Genomic DNA, 27,161 nt, shown 5'->3' on the forward strand with positions numbered 1-27,161 from the left:
TTCCACGTCCTCTCCAACACTTGTTATCTTACATTTTTTTGATAATGGCCATCCTGGTTAGTGTGAACTGGTATCTATCTCATTGTGATTTGGACTTGCATTTCCCTAATGACTGGTGATGTTCACCATCTTTTCATGGTCATTTGTATATCATCTTTGGAGAAACGTCTATTCAAGTCTTTTGCTTATTTTTAAATTGGATTGTTTGTCTTTTTGTTGTTGAGTTGTAAGGATTCTTTATATATTCTGAATGCTAGGTTCTTATCAGATACATGATAGAAAATACATTCTCCCATTCTGTGGGTTGTCTTTTGATTCTTTTGATAGTGTTCTTTAATGCACAGATGTTTTAAATTTTTACGACGTTGAATGTACTTTCTTTTTTTCTTCCTTGTGCTTTTGGTGTCATCTGAAAAAGCATTCCCAAATCTAAAGTCATGAAGATTTACCCAAAAGTGTTCTTCTAAGGATTTTATGGTCTTCCTATATTTAGGTCCCTGATCTAATTTGAGTTACTTTTTGTATATGGTGTAAGCGATGAGTCCAGTTGTCCAAGTTCCATTTGTCGAAGAGCCTGTTCTTTTCTCATTGAATGGTCTTGACACCCTTGTCGTTAATCAGTTTGACCATAGATACTTGGGTTTATTTGTGGACTCTCAATTCTATTCCATTGATCTATATTTTTGTCTTTATGCCAGTAGTACAGTACACTGTCTAGATTGTTGTAGCTTTGTAGTAAGTTTTGAATTAGGAAGTTTAAGTAGTCCTACTTAATCTTTTTTAATGATATATTTATTATTATTATTCATAATTCTTTGCAATCCATACAAATTTTAGGATCCTCTTTTCTATTCCTGAAAAAATAGACTTTGGAGTTTTGGTAGGGATTGTGTTGAATCTATACATTGCTTTGGGTAATATTCACATTTTAATAATATTGTCTTCTGATCCATGAACATGGAATGTTTTTCCATTTTTTAAAGTCTGTTTAATTTCTCTTAGTAATATTATGCAGTTCTCAAGTCTTATACCTCCTTGGTTAAATTTATTCCTAAGTGATACTTTATGCTATTGTAAATTTGAAAATTTTTAATGCTGCTGGAAACAATTGTTTCTTAACAGATTGGTTATTGCTAGTGTTTAAAAATATACAGCTGATTTTTGTGTATTCTGTAACTGCTGAATTTGTTGCATGGTTATTTAAATGAGAAAATATACCATGAGTTCATACCAATGTTTCCAAAGCCGATTTTGGGGTTTAGGATTTCCCCATCAACTTTTTGAGCTTTATATTATAGTTTTCTTTTATGCTGAAATGTCGAGAGTACCGAATTACTTGCTTTATTACTTATATACATATTAGTATTGTTATTTTGAGATTGCAGAAAATGGTTGCTGAAAACAATTTAATAATTCTTGCAATTAATATAAATTCTGGGGATTTATAATCAAATTACTGTTTTAAAATCATTAAAAATATTTCTCTGTGAGGTTAAGCCACTCATTTGATATATAGTTAGATTTATGTGTTCATTTTGCTGTCAGTTTTTGCCAATCTATTTTGATTTGATTTGATTTGATTTTGTTTTATAATTATGTAAAATATTTACGTGATTCTGAAAACCAAAACTACAATATGAGGTATAATCAGAAAAGTCTTTGCTCCTATCCCTCTCTCATAGATAACCATTTTTATTAGGTTTTGGTTATTTAAAAAAAGAAGTGTATGTATACTTACATTTCTCCTTAGATAAAACTTATACTTTGTTTTCACCTTGTGTTTTTTTATTTAACAAAAATCCTAGAAATCACTCATAGTATATGGAGCTCTTTTTCAATTGCTTTTAATACTTAACCATAGCACTGATTTTTTTATTCAAGCAGTTCTATATTGATGGACATAGAGGTGTTACATAGGGAAATTTTGATGGGACCAAGTGCCTGGTTCTTCCGGCACTGAAACTTTAAGTATTTTATTTCTCATTTTTATTATAAAGATATTATTTTACGACAAATACTCAAACAGTATAGTATATACACAATAAAAAGTGTGAAGTTTTCTCTGATTCCCATTTGCCCACTTTTTCTCTGTACCTATCTCCAGAAATTACTACTGGTAGGTTAGTTCAAGACATTTTTCTAGGCGAGTACATCATTTATATATACTATTACAGTGTTTTTTTTTTTAAATAAAATTGGGAGCATATTATGAATATTTTGCAACTTGATTTTTAAATGAAATATCAATTGAACTTTAGATTTGGATAATGAAAAAAGATCTTGAGCATAAATAAGACTTAAAAGTGATTTTGAGACTTTTTTCTTCTGTTTTGTTAATACTAGGTAATATATTTTATACATATGTGTGTATAACTTTCTAAATTTTCTGTATCATAATTACTGCCCTAAAATCCAGAGAGTAGCGTGTGTAGCTGTATTCCTCTTTACTTTCTTCTTAGATTCGAACTTACATTTGGAAAGAAATTTTATTGTTGTAGTATATTGAGGCTTAATAGTAAAAGTAAATCCAGATAAAGTCAGAGTACCTATTAACAACCAGAGTTCAGTATCTAAGCTCCATAAAAACAGGATAAAAACCTTGGCTATCTTTTTCACCACTGGGCCCCTAGCACCTAGGACAGCAGCTGGTTCCCTGTTTTTCCCACTCTATTTTTGTTTTATTTTTTTACATATAATTTATGAATGGATCATGCTATACAAACTGTTCTGTTCTTTTTTTGCACTTGCAAATTGGACATTTTCCTTGTCGATACTTTATTCTTTTAAATGAATGTATTAATGAAGATACTGTGTGTTACATAATTAGGTAGTTTATAGACTTTAATTTGTATCCTTTTCCTCCCTTAGATTTTGGCACTAGTGTTTTGTTTTTAAAATATTAGTAGAAGACACTAATTTGGGGGTTATAATGGAATTAATGCATATTACTCTTCTTTTTAAAGTGTATTACATAAGCAAACATGTTTACATAGAATGGCAGTACATGTAATGTGCTCTAATGAAATCTAATATATGGATATTGGAGTAATTCACTTTACGATATTTTGACAAGCAATCTACATGAGGAGAAATAAAAATATATATGAGAGTGTTCAGTTTAGTATAAATGGCAAAACACAAAAATAATGTGAGACCAAAACACCCTTGCTCCTCAGTCACACTGACAAGAGTTTGGAAATACAATACTTAGTTGGTGATAGGGTTTTGGAAGATGTGTTGCTGAAGGACAATAAATTCGTATATTCTTTCTGGAGGGCAGTTTGGCAGAGTTTAAGATGTACATCTGGGGCTTTAAGGAAAAAAAATAAGGATATGCTTACAAATTTAAATATACATGAATGTTTATGAAAATTTTAATCCTGGGCCTAACAACAAAAACACCACTTAAATAATGCTTCTACCATGTTATACATTACATTTATTTAATCTTTTCAACCATTCTATGATATTTATGCAATAGGATTAAAAATGATGACGTGGAAGAATATTTAACATGGAAATAAATTCATAAGAATGATTGAAAACAGCACATTGTAAAGAGATATGTGCAGTGTGATTGCATTGACTGCAACAATATATAGAAAGAAAACAATATTCTCCCAAATATTTATAGATGTAATCCAGTTATAGTTATAATCCTTTTCAAGTATGATTTATTCTTTTTACTACGTTTTCTAGTTTTTCTACAGTGAACATATATTGTCTAACAAGGAACCTAAGTTATTTTTAAAATGTTCTTTGGTTTGCAGAAGGATTTATTTCAGGATTCCTGAACAGTAAATTCCCTAAGCACCTTTAATTAGAGTTCCATTAGTAACAATTTAAATCTAAAAGTAACTTGTGGTGAACACATAAAATAGGGATTAAAATGAAGCATAGTCTTTGATTTGTGCTAATTTGATGGTGTTTCTGGGTAATAGAAATGGAAAAAGAATAGAAAGTTAAGTTTAAGTATCTGAAAATGGAAGCATGACAATGGCAAAACAACAAAATCTTTTAAGTGTTAATTTTGTGGTTGCTGGCAATGAAGCTTTATCACGAAGGAAAGAAGGAAGGAAGGAATGAGAAAGCAAAAAACAAAAGAGAAAAAAGGACTTGGTATATTTTCATGGTATTATAATCAAGTATTTTTTCTTTTTCAGTACGAATTTAGTAACTCATGATTATTGGTTAATATTCTTAAGAATTAGCTTCTCTCAGATCTTCTGAGTCTTTCTTGCTCCTACCTTTTTCAAGAATTGAGAAAATTAGTTCATCAGGTTGCTGCTTATGAATCTGCTCTGTAGGACTAGAACTTGTGCTAGTTTTATGTAATTTCATCTTTAAGACCTTGTTAAAATGTTTTTCTCAGTGAGGCCTTCTTTGAATCTTTATTTTAAAAATTGCAGCTGCTGCCCTTGACCCTGCACTTGCCATTTCCCCTTTCTGCATTTTAAAAAACATTTATTACCTTGTAATATATACTCACTTTATTTCTGCCCTTCCTGCCTCCCTCCCTTTAAGATATAAACTCCAGTGAGTGCAGGGATTTTTGTTTCTTTAGTTCACTGTATATTCCTAGAGCTCAAAACAATACATAGCACTTAATGGGATTTCATTGAATATCTTTGGATAATCAATAGTGGGCACTCAGTATTTGTAGGATGATGGAATGTTCTATTTGGTTGATGGAGGTGAAATTTAAGTGTTTACAGAAGATTATAGTTCCATAGTTTTGTAGTATGGCTGTTTCACTGTAAGTCTAGTAACAAAATTAAATTTATATACAAGTTGGAATATCTGAATTTATTTCTGCATAATCACAGACCATGGATTTATTTAATTATTAATTTAATTTTTATGTTATTGCTATTGACTATTGCTAAATGAATACCAAAAAGACTAAGTTAAGTAGAGGGAAAACCTTTTATCTTGCTCTGAGATTCTGGCCTTTTTGATCCTGGTGAGGGAGTTGGACTAAGGTGTAAGAGCTCTCCTGTTCTCTCTCTAACTTTAAGATTCATCCCAGGGACGTTGTATTTTTAGATGTATTTCTCAGGAAATAAGAATTGTAAGGAAGTGAGTTGGATGAAACTTGCTGTATGATTGCTTTTTAAAAATCAAAACTGTTGTTGAATGTTAATTAGCACCGCAGCTTTGTGTGAAGGCTTTTAGACTTGAGTGATATTGGGACTCATTTATTAGAGTGTTAGACGTTCTAAGGTCTCTACATTTATTCATCCAATACTTACTGCCAACTGTATGCTAAGCACTCTGCTAGATACCTGAGGATACAAAAGTCAAGTAGGACAGATTCAGCCATAAAGAGATGGTAAAAAATGTTTCACAGTGCTTCTCCTAGGCTTGGATTTCCCAGAAGGCAGGAGAATTTATTTCCTTGGGTATTTTGGGGTTTGATTTAATTTAAATTGAAAGTGAGAACGAGCCATTAACTATTGAGAAGATGTAGAATCACAGCATAATTTTAATATCAATTTCCCATTGAGCTAGAGTTTGTATGTATGTATGTCTTTTTGAAGGAATTAGCATTTATCGAATATTATATCTTACACTCTTTACATGTTGTATTCTTTTAACGCAGTCCTTATAACAATCTTGAGAGGTAGGAATTATGATGAGTATTTTATAAATAAGAAACAGGTTTCAAAGAGGTTAAGTAATTTGCTTTAAGTTCATAGCTTATCGTGGATTTTAAACTTGGTCTATTGAAGCTGACGTCCATAAACTTTTTATGAAATTTCCAAAGGAAGCTGATATTATTGTTCATTTGTTTTTAATTTGGTTGTAGATAATGTTAAATAACAAGATATACAGAATTTGAAAGTTGTCTTGCAAATTTTTTTCCCCTCTAATTGAATCTCTGGCTTTTGAGCCCAAGTATTCCAAAATAAAAATATTCTTTCTTTTCTTAATAAAAAAGTAAAATATGTTCATTATGGAAAGAAATACAAGATTGGGGGAAGAGAAAAGAAAAAGAAAGATAGCTGGGGTGGGGAGATAGTCCTGTTGTTTTACTTAACCAAAATTGTTAAACTTTTGGTGTACAGGTGGTATTTAACAATATGGTTTGAGTTCCAGAGTTTGTGAGACCTGGAGTCAAATCTGGGTCTCCATTATCTAAAGGTTTTGTGAGTTGAGGTTTTCATGGTTTGGGGGCAAATTACTTATGTGCCTAAAATTCCTGGTACATCCTAGTTCTTTGCACATAGATGTATTATCTTTTACTGAAATGAATCATCAAAAATTATAACTGCCTTTTTTTAACCTAATATATCAAAGATATCTTTCCATATACAACATTTTAAATCACCAAATAATAACTAATCCTCTCAATGGGATGCTGTAATATATTCATTCAACCATCTCCTTCTTAGTAGACATTTGTTTTTAGTTTTCATTTTTGCAGTTATAAATAATGTTTCAATGAATATTCTCATAGCAGGCTTTTACGCATGTTTTTATCCCATCAGGAAAGAGTTAGATATTGAGGCGTATGTATACTTTTAAGATTTCTGATCCATGTTTTTGGATGCCTTCTAGAGAAGTAACTATTTATATTCTTAACAATAATTTATATGGACAGCTTTGAATACTAATAAATTTGAGGATTACTTTTCAACATGCATATTGGCTCCTGTGTAGTATACTGCTTTCCCATTAGTTTTCATGTCCTCATTCCTATTTTAGAGGATATTTGTCTTTTCCTTAATGATAGGAAAGAGCTCTTCATATGTGAATACTATGAACCTATTGTTGTATGTTGCAAGTATTTTCCCCCAACTTGTCAATTTTTTGTGTATAAATTTGCTTATGTTTATTTTTGGATGTGGGGAAGTTTAAAGCATTTATGTCAAAATACTTGTTGGTCTGTCTTCTTGCTTTAGAGTCATGCTTTGAGAAGCTTCCCCCTGCTCAAACTATATAAATTGGCAATTCTTGGACTTTTTGGTCTCTGGACCTCTTTATACTGTTAAAAACTATTGAGGACCCTGAAGAGCTCTTTTTCACGTGGGTTACGTCTGTACACATTTGCCACATTAGAAATTAAAACTGAGAAATTTATAAATATTTATTAACTTATTAAGAAACAATAAGTCCTTTATATGTTAACATAATGTTTTAATGAAAAATAATTATATTTTTCCAAATAAAAAATTGAGAAATTTTACATTTTTGCACATCTTTTTGATTTAATAGAAGATAAGCAGAATTCTCATATCTGCCTCTGCATTTAAGCTCTTTTGATAGCTATCATGATGTGTTGCCTTTGGAAAACTCTATTGTATACTCCAGAGAATGAGAATGAAAAAGCAAACGTTATTATTGTTATGCAGATATTTTTGGGCTCTGGGCCCCCTGAAAGGGTCCAGAGATCTAGACTACACTTTGAGAACTGCTAATATAAGTATTCACTTAAATTTTCCTCTTGTATTTTTATGACAATTAAATCTGGAATGAATTTGAGTGTAACTTTTCAAATATCTCACCACCATTATTCGCCAGACATCTTTTTTTGAAAAATCCATTTTCATGTAAATCATTGACTAGGATGACACTGTACAACTATTTACTTTTTCATTGGGTGGGCTTAAATATTTATTGAAAGTAGTAGTTCTGGCAATCTTTGCTTAATGTTGTATCTCTTTTTTGGTATGTTCTCTTAGATTCCTGATGCATTCCCCCAACCCCAGTTTCCAGTTTCACAATATATTGTCCTAAAAACAAAGATTTTTCTTTCATGTCAGTTGTGGCAGTTTGCTTTAAAAATAGTTTCCTCACCAGTTACGAAAGTGATGTATGATCACTGTAGGAAATTTAAAATGTACGTACAAACATAAACAAAAAAAGAATATTATGCCACTTTGAATATGCAGAGCACTGCTGATATGCTATTATTGCTGTACAGTGACGAAGGTTACTTTAGTATTGAAAAATGCTGGCAAGTTGAACTACACACAAATACCTACTCCACTGTTAATTAATTGTATGTCTTTTGAGGTGTTAGTTAGCTTCTTAGAGTCCCTCTCTCACCAGACTTATGTTTATTACTCTTTATGTGTTCCTAGGTGCATTGGATAAAAAGAACAAGACACGGTGTCCTGTCACTAAGTTTGCAGGTTAATGAAGAAATGTACATGTTATGTGATAAGTATTATAGCCATAAGCAATTATGAATATTATGAGATAGCCTAAACAAGATATTGTTTAGAGATGGCGGGGGAGTAAAGAGAAAGGAGGGGATTTGAAAAGATTAAGATTTTATAATATTCCTGGGTCAAAAGAAGGAAGGAGTCAAGAATTACTCCTGGCTATTTTGTTGAAAGATGGAGAGGATAATGTTTACTAAAATAGGGACTATACCCCACTCCTAAGAAAATAAAACTCTCTGTACATCTACACTTTTCAAGGCTCTATTGAGCTTTCCAAGATCAGTTCAGTTGTGGCTATGTTGAGTTTGAAGTGCCTGGAAATATTCAGGTGGAAATATGTGGGAAGCATTAGAAAGCTGCCAGGAGAGTTAAGTGGGCTACAGAGTTAGAGGTGTAGCATACATAAGTGGTGAAATGCAGGTTAAGATCACCTTTTGAGAACTTTTAACAGAATAGAAGAATGCCAGGGACTGTCCAACATTTGAGGGTCAGGCAGAGGGAAATGGTCCAGCAAAAAGTAGTAAGAAGAGAAAACGGAAAACATAAGAGTAGTGGTTTAGAAGGTAACTAACCAGAATTTAAAAGAGTAAGAGGGTAGGGGAGAAAGGGATCTGAAATGTTAAATCCTGCTTAAAAGGATAAATAAGACCTGCAGATTGTTCATTCAATTTAGGAATTAGAAGGCATCGATAACTTTAGCAAAAACAACTTAACTGGGAAGCTGGGTACAGAGTTATAGTAAAGAGGATAGAGATGAGAAAGTGAAAATAGTGAGTATTGGCTACTCTTTGAGGAGCCTGCCTGTTAAACTGGGGGAGTGCATGTTAGAAGAGGACAAAAACAAGGATTTGAGAATGTTTATATTCTAAAGAAGAAGAGAAGAGAGAATAAGATTGGACTGAGAGATGGGGAAATATCATTTTGAACTTTCTAGAGAAATGATTTAAAACTTCTTTGTAATTTTCATACAGTTGTAAAAAATATATTTTTGATTATGCTTAATATAATTTCGATACCATTTTATGATACAGTAAGTCCTCACTTAATATCATTGATAGGTTCTTAGACTTTAAGCAACATGATATATAACAAAACCAATTTCACCATAGGCTAACTGATATAAATGAGAGTTAAGTTCCTGTGGCGAAAGGATGATGTTAGTGGAGGGCCTGTTATACTTGAGTTGTCATAAATATCAGTTACTATTTTGCTGAAGGATATAGAAACAATTGCATTCTAAAATATAACAGTTTAAGGCTATTTAATATAATCATATAGTAGCTTTTTAATAGTCAGTTTCAACTTTGCCTTGTGTGCGGAACGTGTTTGCCTTCCTCATCTCTGCAGCTCATTAGTGTGGTTCATCCTAGCAGTAATACTATCTGTTCTACAAAAGTGCTCCACCTAAGTAACTGTGAACTGGAAAGTCCATATCACCAGTTGTTAGACTTATGCTCTGAATGAGATTACTAATTTTAATCAGTACTGTAGATCGTAAGGGAGATCTGGTGTGTTGCTTCCATAAGTCTGTGATAGATATGGTTTAATACTGCTGTTTCACTTAAAGAATGCAGAGCTCTATAGATTGCTTTAGAATCCCAACTCTAACACTAACTCTGAACTTGAACAAATGACATACTTTCAGAACTTGACTTTCTTCATCTTTAAAATTATGATAATAATACTTCATAGGACCATTGTGGAGGTTAAATGATATAATGCATGAAAAACACAACTTGGCACAGAGTAGGTAGATTCAATACATGTTAGCTGTTAATAATAATTTTCTCTCTGTCTAGGATTTTGATTTTATAAGCTTGGTGTTCCTGGAAGTCTTGATTGGAGGAGTGTATTTGAAAAGGGAATAGATTAAAATAATCATGCTGTAGATTTTATGTTTCTGGGAGGGCAGTGAGAATTTGTAACATATATAAACAAGAAGATTAATTTTCTGAGTAGGTTGGTTGTTATAACTGTTTAGGGAAAATTTTTCTTAGAGATTTTTGGAAACTATTTCTTGAAGTGGTTCTGTAATCTATTTTTGGAGTAAATACTAAAAAGTATTTGAAAATGAGAGAAGAGGGTAAAAGATTACTTAGAATTATGGTATGGTATGGGATATTTTACTTTGAGTAAGTGTGTGTGTGCGTGTGTGTGTGTGTGTGTGTGTGTGTGTGTGTGTGTGTGTGTAGGAAGGTAGGAGTTATTGTAGACTATTTTAGGGCAGGCAATTAATGTAACCTGATGAGGCTCATGAATACTGCAGGCTTAGTATCAAAACTACTGGGCAACCTGTAATTTAACCCAGGGCAGTACTCAGAGGGTAGGAAGTTAAGGTTTGTGCCATGGTCTGAGAAAGCCTGTATTCACCTTTTTGTCTGAGACTTGTATTCTTAAAAAAGAGACAGAAATTATCTAGGATATTTGATAACCATCAATTTAGTCATTCTTTTCTTCTATCAAATAAATTGTACTACTCTTTAAACATTTTAAAGTCCTGTTGAAAATCTGTACCTTTTTGATACAGTAAAATGTTAATAGATACTCCTTTTGTGTAGCTTTTGTGAATGTAATAATACATTTGTAAGGTAATCCTGGCCATTGAACTTCTCTAACACTCAGAGACCTCCTTTGTAAAGAAGAGCATATATTATGTTTAAAAATAGTAAACTAAATTGTTTCCTTCTGAGAATTCCTCTGGATGTGTTAATGGTGTTTAAAGTTTAATGCTGCTAAACCCATACAGGAATTTTCACTTGCTTAAAATTCATAAAAACAGATTTTACTTTTATTGATAACTGGTTTAGTAAAAAGACCATGTGAAATTCAGAAGTGAATTAAAAAAATTATTAAAGGTTTCATTGCCTTCTATGTTAAGTACCTCCTATTTGCAAGTCTCTCCATATCTGCAGTTACACCACATGAACTCATGAGTGCCTTGGTTCTTGCCTTGCATATGAAATTATCCTCTCAGCAATAGGTAGAACTTGCTGGCATTGGCAGTGACAGTTCAGTGATTTGACCATGAAAACAGTGCTAGTTTTTCATTGAGGGGAAGAGATGAGATCTCTGCTGTCTGTTGAAATATGTTAGATGCCTGAGAAAACTATTATACTATCTGTGGGAGATATCAAATTAGTTTTGTTAGGTATTTTTGACTTTTTGAGTAAGATTTGATTGCCTTGTGTTAAAAAGTTGCTCTATGGTAAAGTGCTTCTGAAAATTAAGTGTCACAGTAGTAACACATGGAAAATTTAGAACTGTCTGGAGAATTTCCTTACTAAAGAGGAAAAAAAATCCTAAAAACTCCAATTTCAGGTAGTTGCTATCATGTGATGGTTGTTTGTCAAAGACACATCATGTTGTCAAAAATCGCATTTATGTTTATAATGGTTTTAAGTTGCTGTAACTTTAGGGGAAAAGGTGGTGGTGGCGTAATACGTATTTTTAGATTCCTAATCACAGAGTAATTATAGGAATTTAATGGTTAGGTTTTCTTTTTCTCTTTAAGTTTTAGATGTTTATAAAACCTAAACCACATAAACAAATTAGTATCTGATGACATAACCAGCTTTCACGCCAGATTAATGAATGGCCTTTTCCTGTCATCACTACTGTCATTGGTGTATGTTAGCTGTTGCCATTTAACAAACCACTCCAAAACCTCCTTTATTATTGCCTTTGAGTCTTTGGATCAGTTGGTTAGTTCTGCTATCTGGGCCAGGCTTAAGTGATCTTATATGGGATTGCTCATATTTCTCATGGCTTCGTTGGTAGATAGGCTAAACTAGCTTGTCTAGAGTGGTTTTACTCTCATGTCTGGTGGTTGGCTGGGTGTCAGAGCAGTGCCTGTTTCCAAGAGAGAGGTATGGAAGCATGCAGGAGTTCTTGAGGCCTAGGCTCAAAACTGGCATACTGAAAATCTGCCTTTCTGTTGGCCAAGTCATGTCATCAATCCAGTTCAGTTTCAGGAAATGAGGAAAGACTCTAAAGTAACATTACAAAGGGTGTAAATATCGGGAGACCCGAAAAATCGAGGAACTTTTTGCAATCAGTTTTTCACATTTAGCATAGTGCTTATTTCAATTACCCATTTATATACTCTTTTAAACCTTTATTAGTGATAAAGCACACATCTACTCCATCAAGTAGCTGTGCTTACACCTACAACAGCTTTTATCTTATTTCCTTCACAGTTACACTTCCCCACATAATGCATATTGGGTTCCCTAATTAAACAGTTGAGCTTTGTCCTATCACCACTCTTGTTAAGAAAACTGGAAGAGATGCCTGAAAGTGTCCTCTGTTATCTATTTTAATCTGATTAAATTTTTCTGCCTTTCTTTGACAGTTTTTATAATAATCTGGTTGCTCACAGTCTAAACAGGTTTAGTTCCCAACGTTCTCTTCTCTGGCTTGCCTACTAATTTTGTCGCTGCCATTAAAAAAAAAAAAAAGGCATGGAATTGATACAACAACAACAAAAAAACACTTTAAAATGTATAGCTCAGTAGCATTTACATTCACAATGTGCAGCCACCACTTTTATCAAGTTCCAAAACATTTTTATCCTCAAAAGAAAAATCTGTACACATTAGCTGCCCATTCCCTCTTCCCACAAGCCCCTGGCAACCACCAATCTGCTATCCGTCCCTATAGATTTATCTTTTCTGGGCTTTCTTTTGTTTTTAACCACTCTGCATCTGTTTATGTTCTTTCTACCTGGAGGATCCTAAATCCTGTTAGATCTCTTCAGTGTTTGGCCCACTAATTTCTTCTTCCTCATGAAGATTGTATCCTAGTTTAATTTAGCTCTATAGTAAACCTTTAGCACTCCACTCCACTGAAACTGCTCTTCTGCTTCTCAGATTCTTACCTTTCATTCTTTTCTACAGGGTGTTTCCCCCTTGAAGGGGGTGTGGTGAGGTTGGGGTGGAGGTGGGAATGGGGGCAGAGCTTTCCTCCCAGTGTTTAAATTTTTACCTTAGGCCTTTGTTTTTACCCACCTTCCTTCTCCCTTGGGTGACCTTAACTGCTACTGTGACTAAACTTGTATCTAGCTCAGATCTCTCAATATCCAGACCTGCCGGAATTACTTCCTGAATTATTTCAGTTTTAACATGTTCAGTTTAAAGCAGTTTAAAACTGCTTTAAACTGAACATGTTAAAACTGAAATAATTTTCTCTCCTCAACCCCTTTCTTCTCCTTCCTTAAACAGGATGAAACCTCAATATTACTCTTCTTTGTATTCTCTCATCTTGGTAAATGGCACCATCATTCATTGGGAATCCCTGGGTTTGTTCTCAGGAGTCAGAGGTGTTTCATCCTTATACCTAATTCTCCACCTCTGGTCATTCTTTAAGTCTGTCTATCCCATCCCCTAAATATCTGTGGAATCTGTTCTTTTTCATTTCTATAGACCTACTTTAGGACTTTATCACTCTTTACCTATAAAAGGGTTCACAAATTTACAGCCCACAGGCCAAATAAACTCAACTGCCGGTTTTCGTAGAATCAAGTTTTATGGAAATACAGCCTTGCTCATTAATTTAGGTATTCATTATCTATAGTTGTTTTTATGCTACAAAGGCATACTTGTGTAGTTGAAACAGACCGTATGGCCTCCAAAGCCTAAAATATTTACTATCTGGCCCTTTACAGGAAAACTTTGCCTACCCTTGGGCTGTCATGGATTTTATGTCTCTAGCATTATTTATTTAGCTTTCTTTCTCACCCAGGTAAGTATTCAGAAGTCTGACCATATATCCTCTTGCATGAATCATTTCTTTACTATTTATTTTTTACATTATAAAGTTTCAAACCCTTTTCGTGCCATAAAGTCCCTGGCTACCTCACTTGGCTTATTTTCTCATTCAGAAGGCATCTTGATCTATCTGGTACGTGCTTTTGCCTCTGCCTGGAATGTTATACTCTCTCTTCTCTTTCTTGTAAATTTATCTCTTCTCAAAATGTAGCATAGATGTTGTTTTCCTTAAAAGTCTTCCACGTTCCAGATTATTCCCTGTTCCTTGCTTCTTTCATATCTTTTACACCATTGTTGTTCTTTACGTACCCATTGTAGTTCTATCCATTTAATAGTGTTCCCCTAGTCGACTTTAAAACCAATGCTGGGCCAGGCCTGGAGCTGGGTGCTAAGTACTCCTTCAAGAAGTGCTTGTTGACTGAATGAATTGATTGCTTTTGCTTTAGGCTTTTCCTTACTAGTCTGTCAGGACAGGAATTATGTCTCAAACAGCTTTTATATCCTCTGATTATATATAGGGAAATGTTAGATCTATAGTTGATAGATTATATATTAATAATTATAGTAAATTATTTATTTGTTATCTAGATAAAGAGAAGAGGCATAGAAATTCTTTTTGGAGAAAGTGGACATTCATCAAAGTGAGACAATCTAGCTAAGCCTATTAAAAAGAGACTTGATTTACCCTAATTACTAACTTTCTCCCTTCTCATATATAGGCATTTTTCTCCCTCTTCTGTACTTGGTAATTTGATTGAGTATTTTGTGCCATTAAGCATTATATGATGTGTTTTACATAGTGCATATATAAGGAACAGTTTAGATGGAGTTGATACCTTATTATAGGACATTCATTTTAAAGTACTGAGTTAGTGTGAGTGTAAATGGGAACAGAAATGGAGTGTTACTCTTGCCATTAGCTTTTAGCTATGTATACCTTTTTTTTTTACTGGATTAACTTGCCCATTTGTGGTACCTAGGTGCCAGCCCTGGTAGGATTCCTGGCAGTAGAAGTAGTAGTAGTTGTTGTCATTGACACCTGTCTAGTGCTTTTTACGTGCCAGCCACTGTTCTAAGTAAGCATGGTACATAAATTAACTCATTTATAACCTATGAGCTATATGCTGTTATCCCTATTTTACAGATGAGCCTGAGGCACAGGGAAGTGAAATAAAATTGGCTAAGATAAAACAAGTAGTAGGGTACAGAGCCAGATTTTAACCTCAGCTCTCTCGCTCCAGACTACACTCTGTTGAGCACTACATTGGATTATCTCTTAATGGATCGTGTAATGTTTTGAGCACACAGTTCTTGTATTCATCGCATTCCTGTTCAAAACTGAAACTCTGGGATTTTGGATCAGTAGGGATAGGAGGAAAAAGTGGTTAAAGATAAGTGTTTTTTCCTTTAAAAAAAGATATATATTCCATTTTATATTTATCATGCATGATTAGTTGTAGAACTCCTTTTTAGCACCATTTTGTTTTTGTCTTTTATTGGAAGGTGAGGCATGGGTTTGGTTTTGTTTTGCCTTAACTATGTGTGTACAGTAGATGCTTACTAATTACTGGCTTTAAGAGAACTGCGGGACAATAGAGGTAAACATATTGTAATTGGAAAGTTATATATGTATGTAGATAGATATAATGCAACATAAAACCATTTATATGGTTCTAGAAAGTGTAACCGTATTTAACTATGGAGATAAATAGTCCTTAAACCTGGAAGTATGTTAATAATTGTGCTTATGAAGAGGAAATCGTCATTGGATCTGGTTGGTCTTTTGGCAGACTTAAAAAAACACTTAGAGGTATAACTTATATACAGTAGATTGCATAAAGCCTAAGTTACAACTCAGTGACTATACTACCGCTCAGATCAAGCTAAGTATAGAACATTTTTATCAGCATTCCAGAAGGCTCTCTTGTGGCCTCTTCCAGTCAATAAATACCCTACACCTTACCTTGCTTTGGTTTTTAAAGTAGCATTTATTACTACTTGGCATATATTAGTTTGTCTTTGCTACTAGAGTGTAAACTTCATGAGGACAGGGACTTGGGTTTGCTCACTATTCTGTTCCATTGCTAAGCATAGCACCTGACATAGTAAATGCTTAACAACTATTTGATAACTATAAACTAATTGAAAAACAAACACTTGACTTCTGCTCTATACCATGTTATGTGATAGGCACACAGGTACTCTTTTATGTATTAGGTGCTGAGGATAAATGATAAATCTTAGTTTTTTAGACTGAGACCTTTGACATTCAGAATGATACTTAGACCACTTTTAAGACATGGAAATTGAACCATGCTGGCATTGGGTTTAGTATGTGCTGGTGTTTGCTCACCTGAACGTTAGGAAATGTGGGAAATTTGCTACCTGTAAGAGATAATGGCAGCCTATCTATTAGATTGCCTTCTTGAGAGTATCTGATTTCTTATAGTTATCTCAGTTCTTAACTTACATTCTTGATGATCTTTTTGACCACCTCAAACAAGTTGCAAACGACTAAATGTTCTTGTGGGGAGAGAATTTTGATAGAAAAGGCATTGGTTTATTTGATAGGTAAGACAGTTTAGCTGTTGTTTGTATCACCTTAGTTAAAACAATGAAAATTCTCTTTGTCTTAATTAGGTTTAAGATAAGTAAAGGAGTCTGGTTTAGAAATTGTTTTAGTTGAAACTTATATTTCTATAGTGGGGAAAGAAATTTTGAGCTGAAAGTGATTGTAGTATTCTGGTTCAAGCTCCTGTCTGTCAAGTTTAACTCTCTCATTTTATATTTGAGGAAACGGGGTGGGGGTGTACAAAGAAGTTATGTTATATGCTAATTTAGCACAAAGCAGCAATCAGACTAGATTGTTTAACTCAAAAGTTCCTGGCTGTTTTGCATCACGTTGACAGTAGAATCACTTGGAAAGTTTTATAAACATATACATGTTAGGGTCCTTTTCACAAAGGTTTTTATTTTTACTAGATTTGGGGTTGGGCCAGGCATGTATAATAAGATAACAAAAGCAAAGCAAAATAAAAGCTCAAACCTCTCTGTTCTTTCATATTTTTAATAATGAATAAATTTTCCAAGAGATACACACTCAAATGACTTAGAACCATTGTGCTATAATGCCCTCCCCCACTTTTTTAAACTTAATGCATTTGTTTCTTAGAGCAGTTCCAGGTTTACAGAAAAATTGAACAGAAAATGCAGAGAATTTTCATATACTTCCTCACTCCCACCCACAGTTTCCTTTGTTATTAATATCTTGTATTGTATGGCACATTTGTTAAAATTAATGAACCAGTATTGATAGATTGTTATTAACTAAAGTCCATGGTTGATTATTCATAATTGGTATTAAATCCTACTCTTTGTGTTGGATAGTTCTATGGCTTTTGACAAATGCATGTTATGTATCCATCATTATAATATTATACAGAATAGTTTCACTGCCCTAGAAATTCTCTGTGTTCCACCTATTCATTCCTACTCTCTTCCTATCCCGGGCAGCCACTAATCTTTTTACTTCATATCTCTATAGTTTTGTCTTTTTAAAATGTCACATAACTGGAATCATACAGTGTGTATAACCTACTTTAGACTTCCTTCTTTGATTTACCAATATGCATTTAAGTTTCCATCATATCATCTTTTTGTAGCTTGATAGCTCACTTCTTTATATTGCTGAATATTATTCCCTTGTATGAATATACTAAAGTTTGTTTTACCTTTTCACATATTGAAGGACACATTTTGGCAAATTACAGTGAAGCTACTGTAAACATTTTTTGAGTAGGTTTTTGAGTGGACATGTTTTAAACTCATTTGCGTGAATATCCATGAGTGGAATTGCTGGATTGTATAGTAAGAGTGTGTTTAGTTTTGTAGGAAACTGCCAAACTGACTTTCAAAGTGGCTGTATGATTTTGCATTCCCGCCAGCAATTAGTGAGAGTTCCTGTTGCTTCATATCTTCATCAGTGTTTTGGATTTTCGCTGTCCTAATAGATTTATAGTGATATCTCATTATTTTCATTAGTAATTTCTTAATGACATATGATGTTGGGTATCTTTTCACATGCTTATTTGTCATCTGTGTATCTTCTTTGGGGAGTTGTCTCTTCAAATCTTTTGCTTATTTTTAATGAGGTTTTCTTATTTTTGAATTTTAAGAGTTTTTGGTGTATTGGATACAAGTCATTTATGAGATGTATGTTTTATAGATATTTTCTCTGTGGCTTGTCTCTTCATTCTCTGAACAATGTCTTTTTGCAGAGCAGAAGTTTTAAATTTTAACTAAGTTCAACTTACCAATTTTTCTTTCACAGATTGTGATTTGGTGTTGTATCTAAAAAGTTATCACCAAACACAATTCACCTAGGTTTTCTCCCATTATCTTTTAGAATTTTTATAGTTTTGCATTTTACTTTAGGTCTGTGATTCATTTTGGGTTAATTTTTGTGAAAAGTATAAGTTCAGTTTCTATTTTTTTTTGCATGTAGATCTCCAGTTGATGTAGCACAACTTTTTGAAAAGATGGTCATGACTTTTTGATCATGTCCTCTTTCAGTGGAGCATGCTCAAATGTGAATTATGATTATTAAAATAAGAAACCTGAGAATTTTATCATTTTCTATTTTTTTATGTTAAGTCTTCAAAATCTGTTATGTATTACAGCACATCTGAGTTCATACTTACATTTTTAAGTGTTCAGTAGCTTCATGTAGTTAGTGACTATTGTATTGGAGAGCACAGATAGAGACAGGTCAGTGTGACTCCAGGAGGAGGAATAATCATTGTAGTTTAGAATGGTTAGGAAAGTGAGAGGAGATGGTACTTGAGTTTATTTTGCTCATTCATTCATTCATTCATTCACCCAAGTAATTTCGAGCTCTTACTCTATACAAAAACTGTGATAAAAAATGCAGACATGTCTTATTGCCTTGTGGACAGTACATTTAGTGGTTACTAATACAATTATTTAATTAGAGTAGGTTGCTTAAGAACTAGTTAGTGGAAAGTGTATAGACTTAAGAGTTAAATATTCCCTATGAAACAAAGCATGATAACTGCATTGTGGGATTGGTAGGAGTAAGTGAAGTATGATATACCCAACACTGTACTTGATATCAAGTGTTTAACAAACACTATTTTCCCTTCTCCCACTTCAGCCTCTGCTCCTTGTTGAATGCATGAGTCTGGGCATGGGGAAAAGAGGTTTAGGATCTGACATGGTCAAAAGAACTGGCTATCCAGGGACGAAAATGGGTTCTTCCCTTTTTTTTTTTTTAATCCTCACCCTTCTTTCTACAAGGTTCTGCTTGCTGGACCCAGCACTCAGTTTTGTACTGGTAGTACAAAGGCCTATTTAGCAGTGTTAAATAGATTTTTGTGAGCTGGTTTAAGAATATAAATTATTGCTTTTTCTGGTAATTTTTATCTCTTTTATTCCAAAAAGTTGTTCTATTGGGGAAAATTTGAAACTGCTAAATTAGTTATTGTCTGTCTCTTGTTAGTTAGATAAGATTTAGAAATATTTTGAGAAGTGTTGAAATGAAATTATTTTATAACTTTTTTGAAAACCCAGACCTCTCATTAATATTTCTGAATACTCTTTCTGGTCTTTGTAATTTTTACATTGTAAGAGATCTTGAAACTTTACCATATCTTTTTACAGTAAAGATTATTGAATCTAGTTAAATATTAAATGTAGTTCCATTATGTTTGAGATAAATTGTATGGACATTATTATTATATATTGAATACTTGATTTAGATTGGGCAGATCTTGGTTTTCTGTGTTAACTGTATGGTTGTGGGTAAGACCACTCACTGATTTTTGATTCATTCAAAAGATATAATTTGAATGTGGTCAGGACATTATTTGTGTATTTACTTATTTACAAATCGTGATAAGTGCTTTGACAAAAAAGAAATGGTTACTACGAGAGGATAGTAACAGAGGAAAATTACTTTAGATGGGATGATGGGCATAGAGAAGGCATTGCTAAGGAAGTGACATTTAAGTTGAGACCTAAAGGATAAAAAGGAGTGGGGTAGAAAAAGAACATTCTTAGCAAAGGGAAATATATGAGTCCTGAGAAGTCAGAGAGCTTCATGTATTCAGTAAATTGAAGCTGCCTAGCAGGATAGTAAGCCTGGAGAGTGACATGAAATGAGACTCAAACTAGATGTTGCAGAATCTTGTAGAACATTTTGAGGCCTTTAATTAGGGAAATGAGACAGATGAGTGTAACTTTGAAGTGAGAGGTGGAATATAGTGGTCTCTAAAGGATGAAAGAGTGGTCTGGGCTACAGAAATAAATATGAGAACCAATAGCTCTCAAATGATAATAATTTAAATACCATGTATTTAAAGTTCTGGGAATGCATATGATAATTTGATGAGAGTATAGAGACAGAAGAGAAAGGGGGTCTAGGACAAATCCCAGAAGAACTCCAACATTGTTTAGAGGTTGGTGAAAGAGGAACCAGTATAGGAGGGCCTCAGATAAGCAAGGATTTGTTTTGTTTTGTTTTTGGCAGGGTGGGAGGGGGTGAGGGGATGAACCAAAGATTTTGAAAGGGCAAGGAGAACATTCTTTTGAGATGTGTGGAGGAATTGAGTAACCTCAGCCTTTGCGGGATTTATGAAAGTAGTGTCCTTGGGGGAGTTATGTTTTCCTTCAGGCCAGAAGATGGAGTTTGCTAATGACAGAGTAGGAATACAGAGGGCTTTCTAGAAGGAGTATGGTTGAAGAGCAATATATAGAGTAGATGGTTGGATGAGAGTTAGTAGCAAGTAGGATAGACTTGCATTTCTGGTGAAGCCTTAGGTATGATAGATTTAGTCCTTAAAGTCTCTTATAGGCTGGAGGGATCTCTAGCCTTAGCCATGGGATTTAGATGGTTTCATATAGTTTGTTGGGTGAGGAGCAAATTTTTGGCTAGGTAAGTAGGCTTTGGTGGGTTCTGGTTGTGCTACAGTGAGGCTCTGGGCTGGCTTCAATTCTTTTATCTGTTAAATAGTAATACTACTTCATTGATTGTTCTGTGATTTAAATGAACAATCATAGAGTAGTTTATAAAATTTGAATCTGAGTACAGATAGAACCTTTTAGGAAATCCTTTAAACATACATCATAATAAGACATGATTTATCCAGCTTATTTTCTTGTCACTTTTTCTGTATTGAATATAAGAATCAATGCTTAATTGAAGAATAAACATTGACTATGAATGAAGTACTCAGTTCATCTCTTCGTAATGCTGATGATACTCAATTTTTGAAAGAAGGATAAATCATTCAAGAAGTAGACATTTGCCATCTTTTTAGAACTTCAGGCAAATACATTTAAAATTTTCACATGACAATTGTAGAGAATTTAGAAATTACAAAGAGGTACAAAAAATAAAATAAAAATGTGCTTCTATTTTCACTATCCAGAGAATATTCCTGTTTGCTTTTTGGTGTTTTTGTGTAACATTTGTTTTCAAAATTGAGATCACATAATATATATATAGCAGATTGTAACCTGCTATTTCATATATTCTTGTATCATGAATATTTTCTTAAAACCTTAAATATTCTTTTAAAATGTAATTTTAATGGCTGTTTAATATTCTGTTCAATGTGAGCATATCTTATTTTCCTAATGATTCTCATATTATAAGGCATCTTAGATTGGTTCCAATTTAGTGATATATATAATGCTTTAGTGCATATCTACATAAATCAATTATTTGCTCCCAGTTTCTGACTACTTTTTCCACCATATTCCTTGAAAGGGAAGTACTGGGTCAAAGAGTAGGGCTTTGTTGTTGTTACTTGACTTTTAAGGAACTTACTTAATTAAAACAGGATCTTATATTTAAGAATCACTATGTATGTATATATTTGTGGATATGTTTATTTTTCTATACCAACAGTGATTGATTTGTGTATTGATTTGGAGACTTCCTTGCAATAACAAATCCTTACAGGGTCTCTTTGGTTCATAAGTTAACTACTACTGGAGATTATAAACCTTCAGTTTTCTTCCACACCTTATCTTTCACCGCTTTTGAGAAATATTCCTTATTTATTCAGTGACCTTGTTTTCTAACATCCTTGCTTGATATCAAGGGACAATTTTAAGGCTCATTAACAGTTTTAAGATAGTAATCCTCAGACATTGAGAGTAGAAGTGTACACTGTAAAACCTTTCTAGAAATCAGTTGGCAAGAGCTACAATCAGATTTAAGGATGCCTCGTTTTACTGTATCTTTGTTAACCTTGAGTGCTTACTTTTTATTTTTGGCTAATTTGCTAGGTAAAATATGGTAGATATATTTGGGGGTAGGAGGAATGACTGAAATAATAAGTTCTTTCTTTTCCAACTTGTAACTGAATAAAAATTGAAAGATGAGAACTAGGCTGTAAAACCTAGCGTTTGAAATTTATCTTCTTTATGTGGCTGCCATAGAATCATATTTTCAGTACTGAAAGGGATCAAAAAGTTCATTTATTCAGTTCTTTCAATTTACAGAAATTTAAAGAAACTGAGGTCTAGAAAGGAGGTGCCTTGACTTTCCCAAGTTTGTAAGCCATAGAGTGGTATAAAAAAAACTTGGCCTGTTTTTTCATAACTAATCTGTTGGTTTTTTCACACGTCTCCTGCCCCACCCCTCGTTAGTGACTAATTTTTTTTCTATTTGGATGACTGATAGAATCTTTTTTATACTTGATTTTAACCAGGATACGTTGATAATTCTGAGACAATTCTTTCTTGTAAGCATTTTACCTTTTTGTCCTGCAGGTATAGTTCACTCAATAACAGGGACATTTGTACTTTGAATACTTTTTCTATTCATGTGTTTGAGTTTACTCATGGAACAATAATTATCCTTATGCTGAATCATCTTTGCTCTCCACATTTATTTTCTCCAGAATTACTTTAATTTCTTCATTGATTCTTACCTGCATTATTGTGATTTCCTCTTCTGTGCATTAATTTTTCACCAAGTCATTTCTGTTCTCTGCTCTTTCTAGTTCTGTAGATCTATGGTTGCATTGCTAAGCTAAGAAAGAAAGAGTAAACTGTGGTAGGCTGAAAAATGCAAAAAGGTCCCCCCCTACCCCTCACCCCCCTATCTCCCGCAGCCAAGATATCCATATCAAATTTCAGTAACCTGTGAGTATTATCTTATTTGGAAAAAGGAGTTTTGCAAATTGCAGTTAAATTGAGGATCTTGAAATGAGATCATCTTAGATTATGGGTGGAATCTGAATCAAACTGGTGATATCCTTACAAGAGATGCACAGAAGAAAATAGACACACAGAGGAGGCAGCTGTGTGACCATGGAGGGAGATATTGGAAAGATATGTTCTTGAGGCCACAAGGCAAGCAATGTGGACAGCTACCAGACGCTAGAAGAGCTTGCAAGGAATGGATTCTCTCCTACAGCCTGCAGAGGGAGTGCAGCCCTGCTGACATCTTGAGTCCAGACTTGTCTCCAGGACCGAGAGAATAATTTCTGTTGATTTAAGCAACCTAGTTCATGGTAATTTGTTAATGCAGCTGCAGGAAACTAATAGGAAGACCAAAATAATTTTCCTTTTTTATCTTTCTATTGTTTTATGACCTTATTTTTGGACTCTTGTATTTATTTAATGTTAAGTTCTTCTGTCGCACTCAACTTTTGGAAGTAATTTTTTCCAGCTCTTTAGGTCATTTCCTTCCAGATACAGTTCTTGGTTTGGCTTTGCATGTTTTTCCTGTAGTGTGTTTGTGTCAGTTTTTTCAACTTTCTTATGGTTAAACTGGGTAGCAGTGTTAGTTTTGATATAACTTCCAGTGAATTATTTCTCTTTTTCACCTCTTGGATATCTTTGTTTTTTTAAGAATGTGGCTGTTGAATCCACTCTTCTGTAGCCTGAGTACTGAGGTAAATAGAGAAAAGTCCTCTGGCTAGTGCAGTTCTTTCTGAACATCTTTTCCATCACCAAGCCAGGTGTTTATTCCACTTTTGTGGGCTTTTTTTTTGGATCCTTCAACTTAGTACACTAACATGGAAGATGTTGCCCTTTCTGCCTTTGTTGAGGTTCATAGGAGACATATAGGGAGCTTTTAGGGGGTAAAAAAAAAACCTTAGCTGTAGACTTCCTGGACTCTCCCTTCCCTACCTTGCCACCCCTCTCCATTGCTACCTACAGCATTTTCAAGTTTCGTGTTTTACCACATTGAGGAGTATCATAGAGAATTCTTAATATATTTTCTGTTGACCATTTTCCTTCAGAATTGGCTTATAGAAGTATGAGCAGTGTTATGAGCCATGCCATGCAGCTTGTGGCTTCAACATTTTCTTTTTTTTTCCCTCCCTCTTGGCTCCTCTCTTTTGTAGTTTATAGCAAAAGCTTGTTCTTCTATTCATTGTTTAGTTGCTGCTGGTAAGTTTTGGATAAAAAAAAAAAAAAGAACAGTTTTGCTTTTTTTTTTTTTGGTTAGTAGGGGAGATATAGTGATACTGATTCATTCCATTTTCTTAATTTGCAAGGTAAAATTTTTAATTAAAACAACATAGGTGTTTTATTTTCAGTGATAGTCATTGTTTTTCTAAATATGGCATGGTAAGATGTTTAATTTTATATTCTGCTTAATTAGAAACCGTTCACTTCTCAGTGACTTCAGTTTTATTTAAAATATCTGCTAGCTAAGAAGTCATATTATTTATCTGATTTTGCTATAAAGCCTATGTGGGGAAAGTAGTGGATCTATTCTTCAAATAACTGTTTTTGAGTTGCAGTGATTATGTACTGAAGTATCAGACAAGAAGTCATTTAATTAAACCTAGTGATACTAAAATGGCCTAGGAAGCTGCATAATGATATACAGCTCCTGGCCTCTTCTCCAACTCCCCTCTCCTCTTATTTCTCACTCTACTTTAACCACTTTACCCCCTACCCTTTCAGAGAGTGTGTATTTTTATTTTATTTTTAACAGCTTTATTGAAATATAATCTGCATACCATAAAGTTTACTCATCTAAAATGTACAACTCAGTTTTGTTTCTAGTATATTTACAGGATTGTACAGCCACCACCATAATCTGCTTTTAGAACATTTCATCATCCCAAAAAGAAATCTCTAACTCATTAGCAGTCACTCCCCACCTACCACCCCAGCCCTAGGCAACCACTAATTTACCTTCTATCTCCATTAATTTGCTTATTATGGACATCTCATATAAACAGAATCATGCAATATATGGTCTTCTGTGACTGACTGCCTTCTTTATTGACGTATTTTGTTAAACTCCTTTACTGTCTTTCTTTTATCATGGCTTTATTATCTTTTCCCAGCTCAGTTGTCCCCTTCTCTCCTTTACAGTTTTTCAGATTTCAACTGAAATATCACTTTCTCAAACCCTGATCAGATTCTAGATCCTCCATTATAGGCTCATTGCGTCCTGTAAGTCTCTTTTATATACTCTTACTTCAATTATATAACTGGACAATTATTTGTGTAAATAATATTTGCTTTTCTCACTATGCTCATGGTCCATAAAGGCTGGGAGTTTGTTATTTATTGTTGATTTTTCACAGTCTAGTCTAGAAAGAAAGAAATACTTGGATAAATACATTCAGGTGCTCAATCCAGTGGTGGAGGGGAGGGAAGAATTTTCAGAAAAGAGAGGGATGGGATGTGTGTGTGTATCAACTATTAATGTAGTAACACTACTCATAGTCGAAAATGTAAGCTGAAAAATTAGAAAATTAGTGGTTAATTAGGCTTTGTATACATGTATTGTACAGATACTTTAAGAATTGTATATTACACTCTCCCAGAAATATGAATCTGGAAAATTTCTTATTGTAGGAAAACTTAAGACTGTCACTGTCAGGTTAATTTCTAGAGTCCATGCATATTGTTGGCTAGATTATCTGGAATATTTGCCCTACCCAAGAAGTTGAATAACCTGAGTATAATCTCTTTTTTATTTGGAATCAGTTCAGTTTTCCAAGAATATTTGTAAATTATGGGTTCTACTGTCTTCATAGGACACAATTTATCTCAGGCAGGTGTTGCTTCACTTGTTTTCATGGATATATCAATGAAGTTGACAAGTTTCAGCTGCTGTTTTTGGTCTCTGAGGTCCACTATTTCTTCTCTCTCTTGTCATGGTGCTTGGATTGTTACGTACATTTGTTTTCTTCTCCTTTAATGTTTACTTTGCCCCTTTTTGGATAGTGCAGGTACCTGGAATAAAGGTAAGTAACTACGGGTTGCTTGTTTGGGGCCTTAAGATAGGGAAAAGAGTATTTTTCTTCTTGATGAAATTTAAAGTAACATTTTAAAAGTAAACAGATTAGATGGCTTTCTGTTGATCTTGTTGATCTACAAGGTTATCAGTAACACAAGACGGTTTATCATATCAAATCTTTGAAGCCATAAATGCTGTCTACTGTGGATCTCTTCTATGGGTAGATAGTTTCAGTTGTGATAATGGAAAGTGGTGAGAAAATAGGATGGCTCTACAGATGTTTACTTGACAGCTAACTTTTATTTCAGTGTATTTCATGTATCTCTGTGTATAAAATGGCAAAACTGAAGCAGTTCTACTTTGGGCACATCATGAGAAGCCAGTGTACTTTCTAAAAGACAGTGATAGTGGGAAAAATAGAAGGCACCAGGAAAAGAGGAAGACCAAATATGAGATGGATTGATGCACGAAAAAACCATAAGCATGAGTCTGCAGGAGCTGAGCAGAGCTATTCAGGACAGGACATTGTGGACCTCATTCATAGAGTTGCCTGGAGTTGGAGCTATGACCCAGTGGAATGTAATAACAATTTCATCTGTGGAATGTGAATGTACAGAGAATGGAGGGCTGTATTGGACGGAATCTTGGAGGGACTCAGCTCAGAAAAGTCTTCAAGGAATCTTGGTCCTGTTATTTGCATAGGTTCATGCCAGAAATGTTTTTAAAGATTTTTATTTCTACACATGACTGCACCAGCATTATAAAATAAAGAATTTTTTATTTTATGAAGAATTTTATAAAGAATTTTATAAAGAAAATAAAGAATTTTATTTCTACACATGAGTTAATTTTATAATATGGGCATCCAGTATTACCTTCTCCCATTTGGTTTTTTTCTTTGAGGCAGATTGATTTATTACTAATAGAGTCCAAACTTGGAGTTAGAACAGCTGTTTTAATTTGTCCTTTTTATTAGTTTGT

The 27,161-nt window shown here is 33.7% G+C and overlaps 1 protein-coding gene across 4 annotated transcripts in view; it reads left to right on the forward strand.

Moving 5' to 3' along the window:
- Positions 1 to 27,161, forward strand: part of GSK3B (glycogen synthase kinase 3 beta) — a 182,991-nt gene that overhangs the window by 15,856 nt on the left and 139,974 nt on the right. For 2 of the 4 annotated variants that reach the window (XM_011373937.2, XM_011374016.2), the window contains exon 2: positions 8,088 to 8,138. The exons of the other annotated variants lie outside the window; for them this stretch is intronic. In XM_011373937.2, the coding sequence (XP_011372239.1) occupies positions 8,088 to 8,138 (51 nt within the window). The remainder of the gene's footprint in view (positions 1 to 8,087; positions 8,139 to 27,161) is intronic. 4 annotated transcript variants of the gene reach the window in all.

Source organism: Pteropus vampyrus, unplaced genomic scaffold (assembly GCF_000151845.1).
Source record: "Pteropus vampyrus isolate Shadow unplaced genomic scaffold, Pvam_2.0 Scaffold1, whole genome shotgun sequence".
Classification (NCBI taxonomy): domain Eukaryota; kingdom Metazoa; phylum Chordata; class Mammalia; order Chiroptera; family Pteropodidae; genus Pteropus; species Pteropus vampyrus.